This window comes from Stenella coeruleoalba, assembly GCF_951394435.1.
Source record: "Stenella coeruleoalba genome assembly, chromosome: X".
Lineage (NCBI taxonomy): Eukaryota > Metazoa > Chordata > Mammalia > Artiodactyla > Delphinidae > Stenella > Stenella coeruleoalba.
In genome coordinates this window covers 95,974,043-95,995,086 of record NC_137152.1, presented here as the reverse complement: position 1 = coordinate 95,995,086, position 21,044 = coordinate 95,974,043, and the positions used below count along the sequence as shown (strand labels likewise).

At 41.7% G+C, this 21,044-nt stretch overlaps 1 protein-coding gene across 5 annotated transcripts in view; it reads right to left on the bottom strand.

The window, feature by feature from the left end:
- DOCK11 (dedicator of cytokinesis 11) overlaps positions 1-21,044 on the bottom strand; it is a 189,445-nt gene that overhangs the window by 130,341 nt on the left and 38,060 nt on the right. For all 5 annotated transcript variants that reach the window (XM_079910668.1, XM_079910672.1, XM_079910670.1 and 2 more), the window contains exons 2-9: positions 18,044-18,160; positions 17,871-17,960; positions 16,976-17,058; positions 15,894-15,963; positions 14,926-15,021; positions 3,666-3,800; positions 1,202-1,379; positions 708-787 (exon numbers count right to left, since the gene is read on the bottom strand). In XM_079910668.1, the coding sequence (XP_079766794.1) occupies positions 708-787; positions 1,202-1,379; positions 3,666-3,800; positions 14,926-15,021; positions 15,894-15,963; positions 16,976-17,058; positions 17,871-17,960; positions 18,044-18,160 (849 nt within the window). The remainder of the gene's footprint in view (positions 1-707; positions 788-1,201; positions 1,380-3,665; positions 3,801-14,925; positions 15,022-15,893; positions 15,964-16,975; positions 17,059-17,870; positions 17,961-18,043; positions 18,161-21,044) is intronic.

Genomic DNA, 21,044 nt, shown 5'->3' with positions numbered 1-21,044 from the left:
AGTAACATCTAAACCTGTGTAACTTAATAGTTCAGGAAGAGGAATAAAGTAAAAATATAAATAGGTTTGGTAAGGATTTAAATGAAGAAATGGGTCATAACCTCCTAATCTATTATAGTAGAGAGTCCACAGAGTAATATATGTAACCTACTAAGATAGGTATGATAATCACCTCTACACTTTCAAAACTGGCTCACTTCAAACACCAAAGAGCAGAGTAACTAACACAAACGCTGTCTGTTAACCAAAATCTTTATCTGATGAAATTATTCATATACATATACATAGGCAGCCACATATAGAAAGACTATGATTTTCATACAAAATTAACATATACAAATCATTAGATTGAATATCATGTTCAATCTTCATCAAGAGCCCCTTGAATGAAGCATAGTTAGTGTATGAATGGCATACAGTAACTGAACTGAATAAGAAGTAGCAGATAAAATCAATAAAGTCACTAAAGTCTAGAAGTACTTCTTGGCATCTAGGAAAAACAAATAACATTTTCCAAACTGTTAGTTGGCACTTACAGGTCCAGCTTTAGGAGTGTAACTTTTCTTTTACCATCTCTACCTGTTTCACTCATTTGTTGTGGTTTTTAACTTAGAAATGACATTGCCACATGGAATCCAGCATTCAAACTTTAATAGCTAATCCTGCATTGTCTCAGTTGAAGGCAAGTTGCCATCAGAAAGATGTACCTTCATCAGTTCCGGATGCATGCTCCGTTCCAAGCTGGCCATGATGTTCTCGGCTTTTCCTTGGCTGCTAGTTTCATCATCTGCGAATTCATTAAAAGCAGATGTTCTAAACCATGCAGACCATTACTAATCACCTAAGCGGAATATCCTAACTATCTCCCTCTCCCACCCCAACCTCTCCTACTAGATTTATTGCAAAGAATTTTGATTATGAAAGCACAGGGAAAACTCTAATGGGCTTTTGAAAATCTGCCATGAATTCCCTATCTGTTTCAGTCTGGTTATATTTCATATGTCAGAGCCCATGTAGCATATCAACTCTTAAAAAAAAGAAAGAAAGAAAAGAAAACCCTATCAACCTCCATAGTCACTTTTAATGAAGAAGTAGGTCACCTTCAAGATTAAGAGTTCTATATTCACTCTACACAAAGGACATTCCCATGGATTAAAGACAAGGGCTTTACCTCAATAATGAATCATTTAAAAATTCTGACCTTGTGCTGCCTCTACCGTCTCCTTTTTCTCTTGCACTAAACTGTCGGTATTGATCTGAATAATCTTTTTCAAAGTTATCAACCATTCCTCCATTTCCTGCTCAGTTTCAGCAGCCAGATAATGGCTATACTTATCTAACATCTTGAGTTCGAAAGCATGACGGCGCATTTTGGGGCACTGGAGGGGGGGAAAAAAAAGACGTGTTCAGTTAGTTTAGTTGCCCTTTTAATATTAGATTTCATTAGTTTATTTACTTTTACCTCAGCTCAGCACATATGTACGTCAATACTTCCATGAAAGAACTGCTTCTTTCAACAAGGAATAGAAATTCCAAGACGACGAATGACCATGTCAAGCATCTTATTTATCCCCCTCAGTACTGAGCACAGCAGTATATGCACAAAGTTGGCATAAAATACTACACGTTGAGTGAGTATTATCATTTAAGGCCTTCTGACATCCTCCACGTTTGGATAATCAAACTACCACCATAAAAATAAGCAAATGTTTTACTATTTCCACCCTGCTTTAAGTTTTCCTGGCATATTCACAGATTTTCAAAATCAGCCCTTAAAAACAAGCTTAAATGTGACCTGAAATAAACCTGGTACTTGCTTTATATCACACCATAAAATGCAATATCACTATCTGATTCACTCTGCCATGCAGAATATGAAATGCATCACAGTAGCATAAAAGAAGACTGTAGTTGGTTCATATTAGATTGTGGCTCTCCATAAAAATGATGGAAATGGCCCAGGCTGAACGCTAGCATACAAGGAAAATAGAAGCCTCTTCCTTTCCTCAAACATGATGACACCTCTTTTATATTACCACCTTCTCTGTCATGACAAAAGAAATGACACACTCTCCCCCGCTCCCAAATACCTCAGCATTCATTTCAAGAAAGGCTCATGAATCAGTAATTTTCCAGTGCCTGGTCATCATTCAAGAAGGAACCAAGGAAAGTTCCTTCTCATCTTCAAAGCATAGTAAAGAATGAAATGAAACTGCTGTAGCAAGTCATAAAGATTTATATATTTGAAAATATTCGGGAGAAGGGAATCGTAAATAGAGGAGCACCAGAAAAGGAGGTCAGTCCGGACTAGAGCTAATTGAGAAAATCTGGGAATTGTATGTGCCTTCTTTCAGTAGATAAGAAAGCTGTCACATTTATATATATATAAAAGAAGGCAACTTCTATTCACATAGATCTTTATATCTCTTATATTTTATGTTTTAAAGTGTGTCTTCACTTGCTCCTCATGACAATCTCATTTGATAAAGCGAGTAGATATTATTAATCCCACTTTACAGTTCTGAAAACTAAGATTCAGGTAGGCTGAGGGTGTTGAAGCAACATCTCCTGCCTTCCACTCAATGCAGTGCTCCTTCTTGTCGACCAGGCCACCCCGGCTCTGTAGTAATGGCTCCTATCACACGGTCAATCAACTTCCTATTTAATCATCTCTCTGCCCTCTGCTTCCCACCCCATCCACGCTAACCCTAATGTCCCTGCCTCCTCAAGTAACTCAAATCAGCAAACATTTGGTAAGCCCCTACTGTATGTGCAACTCTGCTAATCACTATAAGGGACCCAGACATGAATATGACATGGTCGCTGTAATCCAAAAAGGAACGCACAGAGCTAAGTACAGTGGTAGCTCAGGGGAGGTGGAGCTCAATTCCATGAGGGTGAAGAAGAACACAAAAAATGTTTCATGCCACAAGTCCCATTTGAGCCAAGTCTTAACAGATAAGATTCAAACAGGAACAGAAGGGGAAGTATATGCCAAGCAGAGAAGCAAATGTAAGAAAGGCACACAGGCGTGAAACTCAGTGGAGTGATTAGCCTGGCGTGACTAGAGCACAGAATGTGTATGGGGATGCAGGGGGATGGGGTTAGTAAGGTCAAATCGCTGCGGGCCTGCAATGCCCTGGTAAGAGATTTCGAGCTCACTCTGCAAGACAATAAATCAACAGCCAAAAGGGTTTTTGTTTTTGTTTTTTTAACATCTTTACTGGAGTATAATTGCTTTACAATGGTGTGTTAGTTTCTGCTTTATAACAAAGTGAATCAGTTATACATATACATATGTTTCCATATCTCTTCCCTCTTTTGTCTCCCTCCCACCCACCCTACCTATCCCAGTGAAGGACCGCATCTACGTCTTAGGAAGTCGGATGACACATCAGAAGGCAGGAAGGTGAGACTCTAGGCAAGACAAGATAAAAGGGGGAACCAGAAGAAGACAGTGAGAATGGAAAGAAGGTAAGAGATTCAAGAGGCACCCTGGAGCAGACTCCAAAGGACTGGGTAAACACCTGAATAGTGGCACAGAGGGAGAGTGGGAACTCTGAAGAGGATTCTGAATTGCTAGTATGAATGTTTTGGTGGATGCAGATGTCATTAACCAAGGCAGAAAAAGACTGAGGTTCTTAAAAGTTGATCAATAACCCTACCTGGACAACATCAATGCAGGCGTCCAAGTAGATGCAACCTTTAGATTCTTTTGAATTTTTCTCATCTTTATAGGAATTGAGAATATACGAACCATCGGGAAGCTGAGTTAAGTAAAAATACCGTCTCTTGAACACCTATGGGGGAAAAAACAGCAGTGACACATTTGTTATGTAAACATTGCATTTGAACAAGAAACCTTGAAGGGCTTGCCACACGCATTATATCTGGACAATCTTCAGACAACTTGGGGAAGTCATTAGGAATTACCATTATCTTGATTTCGTTTTAAGATGGAGAGCCTGAAGTCAAGTGGTTTACTCTCAGTCAAGTATCTGGAGAAGTTTTAACACTTTAAAGTTCACAAAGCAGTTTTGTATCTGAATCACTACATTTCGCTACAGCATCCTTCTCCTGTTTAATTGCAAACCATGACTGGATTCTTATAATCTCGTTCACCTCCCCACAAATCTAAGGGTGTGTACACACACACACACACACACACACACACACACACACACACACACACACCCTCTATCATATAGTTACTTATCACCTGCACATCTTATTGCACTCACCTATGCTGCTCCAGTGTCCCCACTGCCGAGAGTCCAGCTTATAACACACTCACAGGGAAATACTGAGAGCAGTGAGATGCCACCAGTTGCTGTTCAGCGCCCTGTATGCTGAGATTTGAGTCAAAAGGCCCAATGTGATTGGGCCACACGTTTGAAATTAGGAATTCACAACAGTTAAGGAGTAGCCTGTTGCTACAACTCACAGCGAAGCCCACAGCAATGGGGAAAAGGAGGAAAAGACAGCCTGATTCATTTATTCTGCCCCTCTACTCTCCCTTAAAAGACTCTTGGACCTGATGAAGGAAGTGGAAAAAGGGTTAGGGTTAGGATTCAGAGCTCTCTGATGAATCTATGCTTCTTTCAGTAAGCCACAGACTGCACGCTGTGTTCAGCATTTGTTATAGTAAAATTCCCCTGGTTAAGAGATCTAAAATCATTTCAGGACGGGAATGGGAAGACAGACTAGGAAATAGCCTCTTGGTGATCATATTGAAGAAACGCATTCCTATGCATCTTGTCTTACTCACAGAAGTCAGCTTTAAGACCTAAGCTGGCCATTTTCAATCACCCATCTGATAATCCAGTACGATCTCTGACTATTTTAAGAACTTTAATTATGGAAAGAGTATTATTTGGCAAGATTATTCTTGAAAACTACTTAACTCCTGGCAAAGTATCTAAGATAGCAACAATTCATTTCTCCATGGCATGAGAGTAAGCAAAATATAGAAATAGGTTAAGGGGCATTTCTTTTAAGGAAAACCAGTAAAAAGAAATCATACGCTTGTAGTTATTTTTGACTTGTTCAAATATCACTGATCTTAGAATGAATGACAAAAATATACCAGTGTGAGGAACACCCTAACAGGTTAGACTGGTAAATGCTTACTGCTTCTGTTTCAGGGAGGGGCCCTGTGGGCTACATGGCATCAACAGAAAGAAGTCCAAGTAGAAAATACCACTTTGTTTTTCAATGCCAATCAGGTAATCATTACTGCATCAGTATACAAAGGCACAGAAAGTGTGTGTGTGTGTGTGTGTGTGTGTGTGTGTGATCTCATTTTACCCACATTTAAGTTTACTGCAACTATAATGAAGAAACCTAGATTCATATATAAGGAAAATGTTAATCATAACGGTGATCATATATATATGTGTATATATATATATATTTATGTTTGCTTATTTTCATGACAGTGGTTCATAGCTGTTATTAAATTGATGGAACCAGAAGACCTAAAATGACATAATGAGCTGATTTCAAATGAACAAAACACCACTTTTTAGAAGTTATCACAATACTTATGTATGACAAAAATTAAAATACATTTTCCAGGCAAAAGTTAACATTAAAAAAAATTACAACCAGATTAGAATCTGAACCATGATCAAATCTAAAACTCAAAGTACATAGATTCAGTGGTACAGTCCGTAGACTCCATTGGCACAGTCCTTAGCCAGCAACAGAGGAAGGGAGAAAACAGAGCAAAACATCTGTGGCACACAGTCAAATTATAGCCTGCAACGTTTTTTTATGTACAGCTCCCTCACCAAGCAAAGATGTTTTGTGGCAGCCGCCATTGCCAATATTAGCAAAGCACGATCATCACAATAGAGATGGAAAGGGATCTGAAATTACAGTAAATCACTTCCTGTAACACTGCAATTACGTCTAAATGTGACACTGAGGTAAGGCAGCTCGTGAATCTGGGGAGAGAGCAGATGCCTGAAAGTCATACGATCTTGATTATCACCCAGCATTCCTGCTCCCCAGCAGCGAAACCGTCCTCAAGACTCGGCTTCTCTCCTTCCTCACTTGTAAAATGATGGGATCAGATCAAATGATCTGTAAGACCCTCTTTTTTTTTCATGATCTACAAATAATTTTATTGAAAATGAACAAATAACACAGCAGCCTTCCCAGCTGGGGGCCACACTCCCCAAGCGATTTCCTACAGGCTTAAAGCACTCAGTTTTCACAGTAAGGACATTTTTTAAAAAATCATTTCTAGAGACAGCAGGCTCTGCCCCAACGACAGATCTGTAAGATCTCGAAGACGTCTTCTCATTCTAATATTCCATGATATATGTTGGGTTTCTACTTCCGGGAAGCTTTTAAGGTACTTTTCAAAGAAGAAAGGGGTATCCTAAATCTCATATGGAACCAAAAAGGGAAGTCAGAAACAGGGCTTTTTTTAACGTTGCTATTTAGGGTACCGGTCTACGTTGTTTTTTTCCATTTCGAAAAGAAGACAACTGTTAAAATGATGACTGTATAGAACAGTGGTAATTACCCTATATCATACCTTTCATCTGAAGGCCTCAAGTCCTTTGTAACCAAGAGCTAATTCTTTTAATGTCACTTGACGATAAGCATTATTATCCACATTTTACCTAACAGCAAACTGAGGGACCAAGACCTCACTCAAGTTCACACAGACAAGTCGATGGCAGAACTGGAATCAGAATCACAGGACAATGACAAAGAGAATCTTGCCCAAACCTCCCAATGGCTTCCCATCAAGGTTAGAATAAGACCCCAAATCCTTCCCCCATAGCCTGGGATGATGTGCTGGCTCTGGCCTTGGATTACCTCTTGGATTTTATTTCTAATTATGCTGCTCCAGCTGTACTGGCTCACCTGCTGTTCCTCACACAAAAAACCTTCTTCAGGCCTTTGCACGTCATGTCCCCTTGGCCTGGAAGCCTCTTGCCCCACATATCCACAGCTTCTTTCAGGCCTTCACTTGAATTTTACCTCCTCCGAGAGGCCTTCTATGACTACCTGCCCTCATGGCGGCACCTTATTTTAGCTTTTTCATAGAATGATCGCTATTCAAATATATCTTATTCATCTATCTATTTATTTATTTGCTGTCTGCCTCTTTTAAACCGTTAAGGTCCAAGTCTCATCCACTGCTGTATCCCCAGTACCTGTAACAGCGCCTGGAAAGCAATAAAATTTTGCAAATGAACGAGGAATGAATGAATAATTCATTCTCCAGTACAGATTCTCCAGCGGTTTCATCGAATAGAAGGGTGTTTCTCTGTAACGCCCATATTCTTTTTCCTCCTCCGCACCTTTATTATTTTTCCTAGATGGTGAACACAGCTGAAAATTCCCCACCGTACTCAGTGAGAGGCATGGTTCCTAATGAGTGGCCCACTCAGACCACCCAGAAGAATAAAATAGAGAGTTAGCCAAAGGAGATAATTCTCTGGGAACAGGTCCTGCCAAGTCTCCTGAAGGCCCTGAGCTGTCTGGACGACAACCTTTTGAACACTTACCATATGACCCTTTCTGGAGCAGGAACAAAGGCCTTTTGTCACTCGGTTGAATCAAAGATGGAAGGCCAGAAAGTTCGAGCACCTAGCATCCTCAAAATGAGGACAGCCTTTTATCATTTTATATAACAAATCTCAAAGGTGTTTACCTACGTGTGTTCCCTAGAGGGTAATTATTTACTGCTAAATTCTATGAACCAAGAGCCCTGAGAAAGGATGGTCTGAAGGCTTTGGCCAAGTAGGTGGGCCAGGAGCAATGTAGAAATGGGGCAGGGGAAACTTACTTGACTCATGTCTCTGATGGAACAGGAAAAAAGAGGCAGCGAGGAAAAGGAGAAAGCCGGAGACACACTGGGTCTCAGAGCTGTTCGAAGCGAAGATGAAAGAAACAGTGGGGAAGAAAACCCCACGACTTATCAGAAAATTGAACTGCAGTTAATTATACCAGAATGTCAGCAACGTCATCCTGCCGAATACCCCTACCAGTAGGTTGGCAACCTGATATATCACTCATCACTCTCCACTGTATCATATTACAGTCCTACCAAGTTTTAATATATTATATAGGTCTACTGTCTGGGAGACTGGTTAAAACTCAAATAGCTTTTCTTTGATAATTCTACCATATCTAGGCACTGGAGATGTTTTAACTATTTAGTTTGAAGCAAAGTCTAAAAGGAGGGGTCTACAATCCACCCTTCTCATTAGAGACAAATTATCTTTCTTAGAGCATGGCATGGCCCTGCTCAAATTTTCAATGACCCTCAGTTACCCACGTGGTAAGGCTCCCGTGCCTGATCTGGTATTCAAGGTGCTCTCACAGTCCTACTAATAATACAAAATAATAACAATCTGTGACATGTGTGGCGTGCCTACTACGTTACAGTTTCTGGCTAAGTGCTTTTCTCATATTACATCAGTGAATCCTTATAATGGCCTCGTGTGGTAATTACTGTTATCATCTCCATGTTACAGAGGAGAAACTGAGGCACGGGGCAATACCAAAGGACCAAATCGACTCCATCTCCCAAGACTACCCAACTTCACCTAACACACTTGTCCTGTACACACTGCCTGCCACACTCACCTCCTTTCTGATTCCCTTCCTTGGAGGCCCCACCTCCTTCAAGAAGCCTTCTCTGACCCCAGATCACAGATCTGGACTCATATAGCACTGGGTCTCTGTACCACCTTGAAACAATACATTATTATTGTGTGTCTCATCTCCCCAAACAGGTTTAAACTCTATGTGTTACACCTCTCTTTCTCTCTGCCCTCCACAGTGCCAACACCTTGTACTAATAAGGTATTCAAGATATACTTGGTGATGATGAACTCATTGATTCCTAATACTGTCTGACACGTAAGAAGCCCCTAATAAATGGTTTTTAATAGTCACCAACGAATGAGGGAAAAGTAAACAAAAAAAACAAATTAGGGCTTCCCTGGTGGCGCAGTGGTTGAGAGTCCGCCTGCCGATGCAGGGGACACGGGTTCGTGCCCCAGTGCGGGAAGATCCCACATGCCGCGGAGCGGCTGGGCCCGTGAGCCATGGCCGCTGAGCCTGCGCGTCCGGAGCCTGCGCTCCGCAGTGGGAGAGGCCACAACAGTGAGAGGCCCGCGTACCGCAAAAACAAAAAGCAAAAGAAAACAAATTAGTGAGAAATCCCTTACCCGGTAAAATGAGTGTAATCCGTTTGTTAGCTGTGAGAGACAGACTAGCAGACTTGAGCGTACAGTGTATTAATATATCAAAAATAAAAGATTTCCTCTTCTCTTTGTTCCAGTAAACATAGTGACCTTGGCCTCCCAGCAATTATTTTAACATCAGCTGTGTTTTCTTAGGTAAAATCCTCTTTTGATTTGTTGTTCCCCCACTGCAGAAGGTCAAAAACCCTCCCGTAACAGTCAAAGAATAAGTGAGAACTTTTAGACTCTGGATATATAACAAATGGCTCTGTTTTGTGCAAAGAAGAAAAAAGAAAGAAAGAGAGAGAAAGAAAGAGAAAAGAAGGAAAGAAAGAAAGGAAGGAGGGAAGGGAGGGAGGGAGGGAAGGAGGGCACCAGAAGTGAGTCATACATCAAGCAGTTGAACTTGCAACCCTGATAACATACCCAGACACTTCAATGTTTAATTGCTACGAACGGGGAGGAGGGAGCTTGAGAAATGTGACCAAATTGAGCCAAGAAGATGCATAAAGGTGGGTGTCCCAATGGGTTGGCCAAGAATCTATAGCAGATTTTTTTAAAATGAAAAACCACCGTCAAGATCAGATTCTTCCTTATTCCATACATCATTATACCCCTTAGGAAAAACAGTTCTAAATACCATGCATGGGAAGGTCACGTCCAATATCAGAGCTATCTAGTCCACACTAAATTCCTTCACGGATATGGAGAGAAGCTGAGAAAAGCAGATGTCTCTAGCAGCTACTTGGGAAAGAGAGCATGGAGGTTTCTCTTAGGACTGCAGTTTCTGCCTGAGAGATCGTTTATTCTCTATGCTATCTAAAACTTCTCTCCAAAACTTTCCCAGCAGCTGAAGAGAGGCAGTGGGGCGTGTTCTCATTATCTAGAAGGTACAAATTGGGGAAATTAATCACCTATGACAAGGCCTGTCTTGTTTTAACATGAACACCGGGAACAAAGCAATTATGAGCTGAGCAAGGTGGTCACCGTGCCCAGACAACCAACAGAGCTTCTGCGAGAGCTGCGTGTGGCCAACAGCCGCCTCCGTGAAAGGACATGCTCGGGCACTGAGAACTGTGACTTGGAGAGTGACACACATCATTAGCAGCTCTCCTGTAGCCTGGGTTCCTCACGGCTAGTTCTCAGCCAATAATGGGGAAGCTCAGCAAGCACTTCTGGGAAAATAATGACAACTGCAGAAAATAGTGCAGACTATATCTAAACTGACCTAGCTGGTGGAAAGGTGTATACTGGGGAAAATACAAAGGTTTATTCCATAAATCAGGGTCTTCCAATCTTCCAATATGAAGAACTCAGCTTAGTTTCTTCACCAGCCCCTTTTCCCTAGAGCCCGTCACCATCGACTTGAATGTTCTTGCAAAACTGTCTGGCAGCTAGTTAGGGAGGGGCTGAACTTTCTAAAGCGGCCCATATACAAATTACTTTGGCTACATTATTCACGTCGCATCGCAGGTCATGTGGTTGCCTTCTCAAAAGAACTTATAAAGTAGGAGTCTTCTGATTTCCTTTTATCTCCTGGACGTTGTGGAGTCTTTTCTAACCCTCTTTCCTCCGTTTTTTTTCTTTCTAACCTCTCATGATTCTCTCTCTCTTCCTTCCGGGCTATTAGATTGCCTTATTTCTGAGAGTCAAAAGGGCCAGGAAAAGAACTCGGACTTGTTGATTAAAAAAACAGTGTAAAGTGGTCATGCATGATTTCAAACTTTCCAAAGGACTGATTCTACATAGTTTTTAATATCCAGAAATTTTTAAGTGAATAAAGATCTGTAAGCTACACCTCACTCTAAAAGACACCAAGCTGCCCTGCTTTAATCCTGTCATCCCCAGAAGGATCTGCAGGCCGGTGTCTAACCACAGCGCATCCAAGAAGTGCAGATAAAATAGGAGGGAAGACGCACGGCTCCCGTAGGCTGTTACTTGCCAATGAGTCATGATTAATACCCAGATCCTTCTGCTGTAGCTTCCCGGTTAGTCTGCTGTGTATTTGCAGGGGCTGTCAACACTTGAATTTCCTAATAGAAACGGTTCTTTGCTCTCAACTCTGCGAGCTCTAGCGCTGTGGTGCTCATCGCTGAAGCCAGCAAAGCTTGTCATCAGTGTGGGCTGGAGTTCCTTGCAGGCAGGGGACTCTGGATACACCAAAGGTAAAACTGCCACCACGATCAGGAAAGTGACTCAGCCAACAGCATACGTGAATCATCTTCCCATTTGCTTAGGAGAGGCACTAATACGCTTCACTTCAAAGATGTACATGGCAGAAACAGATAGGCAGAATTTTTCCTTTCAGAATGTCTCCTGAACTTTGCAGCCCTTTACTGCAGTTCTTCTGTCTATGCCTGAGCCAATCCAGGCCTGAAGCAGGAAGAATGTGTACGATCCCCCATCCTGCACAGGGCACCCAGGGATACAAGCCTGAGGCCTCCAGTGCACCTCAGTTCATGTGCCTGGATTTCTGCTTTGGCCCTCGCTCCAACCTCCAGCCTGACGACGACGAAACTGCCACCCATGCCCAATCCTCTCCCTGCCCTGCTCCATACTCGCCCTCTGTTTACATAGGGAGAGAGGGCACAGTAAACACTGCAAGTGTCCGCGAATTTCAACGATGCTAAACTAAATAAGAGTTCAAACACAGTTCTTATAGGAAAAAAAATATCTTGGCAAAATCCCTGACGCCTTTAACTGAATCTGGCTGGACCTTCTGGAGGTGAAACCAGAAGAACACGGGGTGTATTTCCAGCTCCCAGAAATCCAAAATGGAGAGTCACAATCCAGAATAAAGAATAGCTGGGATAAATGAGCTCCATAACCAGAGACAATTCCCAAAGCTCATTAACGGCCTTTATATTTCAAATTATTCCTCACACATTTTTTTTTAAAGAACTGTGTAGCACAGACGACCAAATTGGCTTACCCTTCTTCTCCTTCCTCTGCCTACTGTTTGGTAGAGGTTTTAAAAGAAATAAGTGTTTTTATGTTATGTGAATTATATATCACTTAAAAAGAAGAAGAAGAAGAAAGAAGCGGCCAAAATATGAACAGCTGGGGATAGAAAAGAGGAAAAGCAAAGAGCCTAGCTCAGCAGCAGCAGAGCAACAATTAGCTGGAAACAAGCAGCAGCTGTCCCCTTCAGCCGGGCCACGTGGTCACCAGGTTGCCTCGGACACCCCCCACCCCCCCACGCCCCCACCCCAGCCCTGCTTCATGAATTTATGGTTCCTGCCTGGCCTTTGTAAGCAGTGGAGTTTGCAATCTCAGGGGTAGACAATACAAAAGCTAAACAATCAATCTTTGACTAACTGATTGAATTGCTTTTCTATTTCTGTTGTAACAAATTACCACAAACTTAGAGGCTGAAAACAACATAAATGTATTAGCTTACAGTTCCGGAGGTTAGAAGTCTGACATGGATCTCACTGGGCTAAAATCAAGGTTAGAGCAGAGCTGTGCTCCTTCCCGGAGGCTCTAGGGGAGAATCCGCTTCCTTGCCTTTTCCAGCTTCCATTTCTTGGCCCTTTCTCCAGCTTCAAAGCCAGTAACCAGCATCTCTCTCTGACCCTGCTTCTGCCCTCACATCTCCTTCCCCAACTCTCCTCTTCTGCTTCCGTCTTCCAGTTTAAAAGGACCATGATGGGCTTCCCTGGTGGCGCAGTGGTTGAGAGCCCGCCTGCCGATGCAGGGGACACGGGTTCGTGCCCCGGTCTGGGAGGATCCCACATGCCGCGGAGCGGCTGGGCCCGTGAGCCATGGCCGCTGAGCCTGCGCGTCCGGAGCCTGTGCTCCGCAGCGGGAGAGGCCGCAACAGTGAGAGACCCGCGTACCGCAAAAAAAAAAAAAAAAAAAAGGACCATGATAATTACATTGGATAATCCAGGCTAACCTCCCTACCAGCTGATTAGTGATTTTCACTCCCCTTTGCCATGTAAGGGAACATTTACAGATTCCAGGGATTAGCAATGGCCACCTTTGCATGGGGGTCTTTATTCTGCCTACTATATTAACCAATCTGTAGTTCACAAATTATGAAAGAAAATTTAAAGCATGCACTTTTTACAGACAACTGTATTTTGATTTACAATATATGAACTCCTAAAAAAGTTATATGTAAAGCAAATTATAATTTAAAGTCATTAGAATAACTCACTATTGAAGGGAATCCTGTGAATTGTTTTGTAAAGATATTAACTTCCTAATGTCTTGTTTTAGAAATCCAGATTTCCATACATTATATTTACTTAATGTTGAACTAAAACTTAAGTACGGGTAAAGCATTTTAATATTTTGAGAAGGTTAGGGGAAGGGAGTGCAGTCAAAAACCACAGAAGCATTTTCTAACGAACTGCCCAGAATTTTCACCTTCACACATGCACTTCGGAACCCGGTAACTCTGATAGGTAATACAATAAATGCCTGAGTCTCACTCACTCAGCTAGGAAGCATCAACAGTGTGCTGATTAAGATCAGAGGCTCAGGCATCAGCCTTCCTCGGTTCAAATCCCACCTCTGAAAACTCGAAGCTATACGACCTTGGGTTAATCACTGAATTTCTTTGTGCCTCACTTTCCACATTTGTCAACCAAGAATAATAATAATACCTGTGTCTTAGGGCTGCCATGAGGATTAAAAGAGATACAGAATATGAAACATTCAGCATGGTGCCTGGCACATATTAAGTCATCAGTAAGTGGATTTTCTTATCCTCACCACGTGCCAAGGCCCAGGCTTAGGTGCAAGAGACACACAGGAAGCATCCTACCGCTTGGATTCATTATTTTCAGGGCTTGAAAATGAAAGTGAGAAGAGGACATGACCACTAAATGGAAAGCAGCAGGCAAAATATTAAATTAAGATAAAATTTGAGTCTCCCTTTGGTAGACAACCATGGTTTCTGCTTGCAGGCTGTGTGAAAGATAGAATGACCTTTAATACTTAATGGAAGTGTGAATCATCCTCGGCAAACCACATGATGTTCTATTGAATATCTGGAAGGACAGTTATATTTGGTATCAGAGAATAATTCGGTTTTCCGCTCAGAATCTTCAAGTAGCTTGTTAGCTTTACCTTCGGATTTTAATGGTTCTCCACAGCCTCCCGAACAAAAGCCAACCTCATGTCCGAGGCACTCAAGGCCACGCACAAACCCCGTACACAAACTCACTATTCTGGCCAGACTACAGAAGTCCCTAGTTCTGACAGCACTAAGGTCCCGCTTGGTATAGTAGTTAATTTGGTATGTTTCTTATCTAGTCTGGAGGCTTTTGGAGGCCAGGGATCCCATCTTAGCGAGCCATATGCTCCCCACAGTGAACAGCGTTTAATAAGCACCTAATTAATATCTGCTAAAGAAACAGAGTACCCTATTTGCCTGCTCATTTACATTCATGTTCACACAGGAACCTTTGATGCCTTTTTTGTTTCAAAGCTATTTTCTTCATTCAACTGACAGCCTCCTTTTTAAACATCCTGATTCAGAAGGTAATAATTACATTTCTTTAAAAAGGTGTACTTCTAAACTCATCCTGAGGGTCAGAGTTCTTAAATTCCATACATTTGTGAGAATCCTCTCACTAAAGATTTTTTTTTTTGGCTAGGGCTCCTTGTAAGAAAGTTTGAAAAAGAAATATTGTTTCCAGACAGGCTAGTCACGGCAATATCCTTAAAATGATGAAATAATATAATAACTACTTCTTACCTTCATGGTAACCGTGATGGTGCTATTTACATTGGCTTTATGCAACCAGCCTTGTTTTATCACACCGCCCTTCTGAGAACATAAAGATGAGGAATCCTGAAATAGAGCGAAAACCATCAGTAAAAACAGCAGCTGGCTTGGCATCTAATCAAACAGTCGGGGGGCACGAACTAGGCCCTGCCTCACTTTCCAAAGCATAAAGTTCCCCCTACCCCCACCCCCCCACCGTGAAGATGCCTGATGAAACTTGAAATTGTTACTACAGGATGAAAGGCTCTGTGCCATGCACACAGTAGGCTCTCGGTATTTACTGGATCGTATGGACTGTCTTCTGGGAACGTTTTCTGCATTACATAAACAGTCAAACTGCACCTCAAAATGTCACAGACATCCGGGCCATCTGTCCCAAGAGGGATCTATCAGGCAGGACAGGCCAGATGAATCACCATGCCACATGCCCAGTGCGGGAAAAGCAACTCTACAGGCGCGTCCCACAGGTGGGAAAACATGTTTTATACACACATCACAGCCCATTTCACTTGATTTTTCCTAAGCTCCATTTGGAAATGCAACAATTAAAAAAAAATTTTTTTTTTTTTGCGGTACGCGGGCCTGTCACTGCTGTGGCCTCTCCCGTTGCGGAGCACAGGCTCCGGACGCGCAGGCTCAGTGGCCATGGCTCATGGGCCCAGCCGCTCCGCGGCATGTGGGATCTTCCCGGACGGGGGCATGAAACCGCGTCCCCTGCGGACCGGGGCATGAACCCGCGTCCCCTGCATCGGCAGGCGGACTCTCAACCACTGCGCCACCAGGAAAGCCCCCTAAAAAAAAAAATTTTTAAAGACACTCGTCAGCTTGAAAGCTGGCCCCAGATCATTCAAAAACAATTCTTTCCCTCATCTTTTCTGAGGGAAATCTCTCAGCAGAAGTGATCTTGAAGAAACCAGCGCAGTTGCCTCCATCTTTACCTCATCCTTCTCACAGTCCTCATCAATCTCAAATACATGATTGGGAATCTTTTCTGGTCGCAGAGATTTGCTGAAAATACAAGAGAGTTGTCTTAGACACTAAGCAGAACAGACAAAAAAAAAAAAAGGCAAGATGAGTAGACTTCTCTCTTTCACAACCAAGGAAACGCCAAGACATAAGAAGGAGAAATTGTTTTCTCCTTTCTGAAGTCAGATCCTCCCCTCTGACTAAACTTGCATTACCTTTTGTAAAAGGACTCCCACATGTGCAGCCAGCAGCGAAGACGTAACTAAGCCCAAATGGCAGAAATTGCAAGGAATGTGTGCCAGAGCTGTCACTGGTGGTGGGACCTTATCTTTCCCAGGCCTAAAAGCAACATCAGGTCACTCTGGCTCTTCCGTCTGTTTGCTGTATGACCCTGGACTGATCATCTTAGGACTCAGCTTTACAGGACATCTTTAAGGCTCAGTTTTCTCGTCTGGGAAAGTGCCTTGAAAACTACAGAAGGCTACACCAAGTCTTATTTCTCCAAAACATCTCCCGTATGATACCCTGTGAGGTTAATAGTATTATGGATGAGAAAGGGGAGAAAAGCGAGGGCTCAAGTGACTGAGTGACTAGCCCAAGGTCATCCAGCTACGAAGTGGTAGAAATAAGATTTGAACCCTGACAGTCTGGATCTTGGGCCGGGGCGCTCACGGCTGCCCTTCAACGCAACTCAAAGAGATGTACTTTTGTCGAGAGATGTCTGGGGCCATCAAACTGAGCCAAATGTCTTCTAGCTTCTTCACTGACAGCACTAGAAAATGCTCACTACATTATCCAGAATCAAAGAAAGATGATTTTATGGTCAATATAGATGTACCAAAGCCAAAAAGTGAACTCGTCCATCTTGGAAAACATTTCAATGAGCAAAGTTAAAATATATCCAATTACCCAAAATACATTTACCAAACATGCTGGGTGTTTGAGGTTTTGCTTTATTATATGTTATAATTGAGAAGCTTCACAAATGGTTTGAAAAAAGGTAAAATGTCTAATAACTGTCCTCTTGAAAGTTTCCCTTAAATTCTAAACTTACCATGGCAACATTCGAAAGTCCCCAGAGAAGTCTTCATACTTGTAGTTTACCACATGCCAATCTGTGCTATAAGTTTTAATACACTGAAAGAAAATAAGAATCTTTAATTTGAAATGTAGGAAAAGTACATGTATATCTGCTTTTTTTATGTCTGGTAATAGGCTGACAGACTTTTAAAAATCATTTGGGGAATGTTGGTACTGGGCTCTTCCTTTGGGGATTAACCGTGTCTTCCTAAACCAGTTGGTGGCAATAAATACCAATTCACATGTTCTCTTGGACACTCTGACTCCAAGTCCAAAGATTATTCAAATAAAAAAAAAAAAAGACTAAGAGGACTTCCCTGGTGGTCCAGTGGTTAAGACTTCGTGCTCCCAATGCAGGGGGCCTGGGTTCGATCCCTGGTCAGGGAACTAGATCCCACATGCCGCAACTAAGAGCGCGCATGCTGCAACCACAGATCCCTCATGCCGCAAGAAAGATCCTGCATGCCAGCAACTAAGACCCGGCGCAGCCACATAAATAAATCAATAAATAAAAGTAAACAACGTCCTTTGCCTTCTAAAAAAAAAAAAAAGACTACGAATACAAGCTACTTGTGAAAGTATTTAAATTGTATCCTCTATATCACATCATATAGACTTGTTATGTAGGTCAGTTAAGTTCTAGTAATTTTATTTTCCATTTACACTAAAGAAAGAGTACTTTATTTTTTTAATTTTTAAATTAATTTTATTGGAGTATGGTTGCTTTACAATGTTGTGTTAGCCTCCACTGCACAACAAAATGAATCAGCCATACACATACAGATCTCCCCAGGAAAGAGTATTTTAAATACAGTATATTTAAAATGAATGAATGATGAATTTTCTTCTGTGGCCTTTGAGCCTCTTACCTCTTTGACAAACAAGCTCTGGGCCCTCTTCTCACCATCTTCTGGTACAGTGGACTGCACCGTTCTGCGTTGACGACTTATCACCGAGATCTAGAAGACAAAGAACATCCTCGCTCTACGAACGGCCTTGAAAAATGCAGTTTTGTTCTTTAAAGAAGTGCTTGTGAACTCACAGATATATCTTCCATTGGAAACATAAGCAGATCTCGGAGGGGGTCGCTGTAAATCTGGGTTTTTCTTTGGGTGATAACATTCTCATAGTCCAAGGGCTCAACAACTTTGGTCTTTTCCTTAATGAGAGATGAAAAGAAAGTTAATACTGTCAAACTCACGAGAGTAGTTCCTCCTCATCATGTGTCAAAGATACATTATTTCACCAAAGAAGGGATTATTGATACTCAGCAATTAAAGGAGACACTTTTATGAGGGAAATATTCTCCATAATTAGACCCACACACCAAATGCATACGTACAAACACAGATCTCTCTGCTAAACACAAGAGTTCAGGAGAGACAGCCCTGTACTCTGCTTATCCGTGTGCCACCCAACAATTTATCGAATTTAAGGCAAAACAAACAGTGGCATATACGGAAGCCTGTCAGCTGATATTTACTGAGTATGCACTATTCACTGGGTAACTAAAGGGGAGAAAAGTAGCAACATTCCTGTGCCTACTTGGTACCAGGCACGCTGTCCAAAGGACATCTCAAGTTTCCAAATAGCTGGGGCAGGCATGGGTACTGGAGGTGCTTGATCCAATGGGCAGGGCATGAAAGGATGAGGTTCCAGGTGGCAAAGTCAGGGGATCCCTGTGGGACTTCCAGGTGACCCGGCCATTGATAGTAGGGCCACAGCCCGAGGCCAAGGTTACAAGGAGCAGGGCTAGTGACCCTGAGAAATCCAGGATGTGACTGATTTAATAAGAGTGATAACAGCATCTACTGAGCCTTTTCTAGATACCAGGCACCGTGCCAAGTGCTTTCTCCACATTTTTTCACATAAGACTCATAATAACCCTATGAAATAGATTAAATCTTTGTTCCCATTTTACGGATGAAGAAATCCTGGACTCAGAACAGGTTACGTAACTTGCCCACCTTCAGAGCTGGAATTCAAACCTGATTCTGTGACTCCAAAGCTCTGTTCTTTCCACCTCATATAGCCTTTCCTCCCCTGAGAAATACAGCAAGATACTAAAGTTTAAGGTACTGAACTTGGAATAGGATCCCATCACCTACCTTCCTATCATCTATTCCTTCACTGAATTTACCCTGATCTGATACACTGTCTATTTTACGGCTCTGCCTGTTTAAGGGCAGGGATTTCCCTTCATCTGTTCACCACTATAACCCTAGCACCTAGAACAGTACCTGGCACTCAGTAGACAACCAGTCATTAGTGTTGAATGAACTTGGAGATATTCAGATTCTACCAGAGCCATGTCTCAACACACTACTGTAAACCCAGGCGGGTCTATATTATTGATTTCTAGTAATAACGTTTTACTTAAATTATTTTTCTTAATAATTTTATAATGAAAACTGTATAAAGAAAACTTGAATTTAAGATATATTAAAACTTAACAGCAAAATGGAATAGGGGTTATATTTGTATTTGTGTACATAGTATTTGAGGCAGTCTCCAGTATACTGTATCCAAACCATCCTTTGAGAACCGTTTTTATACATGGTCACAGCTATATCGCAGTTCCATATCTGAAGGGCGTCACAGAGTTTCCTCTGTAAGATTAGTTAGTGAGAGTAAACCACTCTAACGAATGAGAATCAGTGTTCAACAAGTCTAAAAGATCCTAACAGAAACAGTATAGAGGTGCCTCAAGAAGTTAAAAATAGAACTACCATATGATCCAGCAATCCCACTTCTGGGTACATACCTGAAGGAAAAGAAATCATTATCTCCAAGAGATATCTGCACTCCCATGTTCACTGCAGCATTATTTACCATAGCCAAAACATGGAAACAGCCTAGGTATCCATCAAGAGAGGAATGGATTTTTAAAACGTGACGTGTACATATATACAATGAAATATTGTGCAGTCACAGAGAAGAAGGAATTCCACTGCTTGCGACAACACGAATAAATCTTGAAGGCATTATGCTAAGTGAAATGAGCCAAAGAAATACAGTTATGGTATCACTTATACGTAGAATCTAAAAAAAAGGAGAATGGTGGTTGCCAAGGGCAGCGGGGTGAGGGAAAACGGGGAGACGTTGGTCAAAGGGTACGAACTTTCAGTTATAAGTTGAGTGAGTTCTGAGGATCTAATGTACAGCACGGTGACTATGGCTAACAATACTGTATTACATACTTGAAATTTGCTAAGAGAGTAGATCTCAAGTATTCTCACACACACAAAAAAGGTAACCATGTGAGGTGACAGATGTGTTAATTAATTCCGATTGTGGTAATCATTTCCCAAGGTATACGTATATTAAATCGCTGTACATTCTAAATATATACTTTTATTTTTCAATTATATCTCAATAAATCTGGGGGAAAAAGATCCTAACAAAGATATATTTCATTTCAAGTCTTAAATTTGGATTTATTGACCCATGAGATCAAATGAAGCAGATCATCCCTATCATGTCTACAGATACCCGTGCAAAACAAGCTGAAATAAAAGGAAAAAGACTCCTATTTTGTGAACTCAGAGATTTTTCTGATAGGAACATTTGACCCCCTTGTCCCATATCTACCATGTTTCGTGGACCCAAGTGAAAGGACACTGTGAGTGAAGCTTGAGCCCTAACACTTAGAGTCTGTGATCAATTTCTCAGAGAAGTTAAGTGAATAAAAGTCCCATCTAAAAAGGCAAGCCTGGGAGATTGGGACTGACATATACACACTACTACGCATAAAACAGATAACTAATGAGAACCTGCTGTATAGCACAGGGAACTCCACTTCACTTTGCTGTACAGTAGAAACTAACAACACTGTAAAACAACTACCCCGATTTAAAAAAAAAAAAAAAAGGCAAGCCTTAGAAACTGAATTTCAAAGTTTTGCTTTCGGTGCCAACTATCTTCCCAATACAGATTGCAAAAACAGTCCTCCAATTTCATTGTTTAACCTGTTGAATTAGCATCTGCTAATCTTCTCTGCACAATAATTTCACAGGCACCTGCTCCAAGTAACTTTGAAAAAG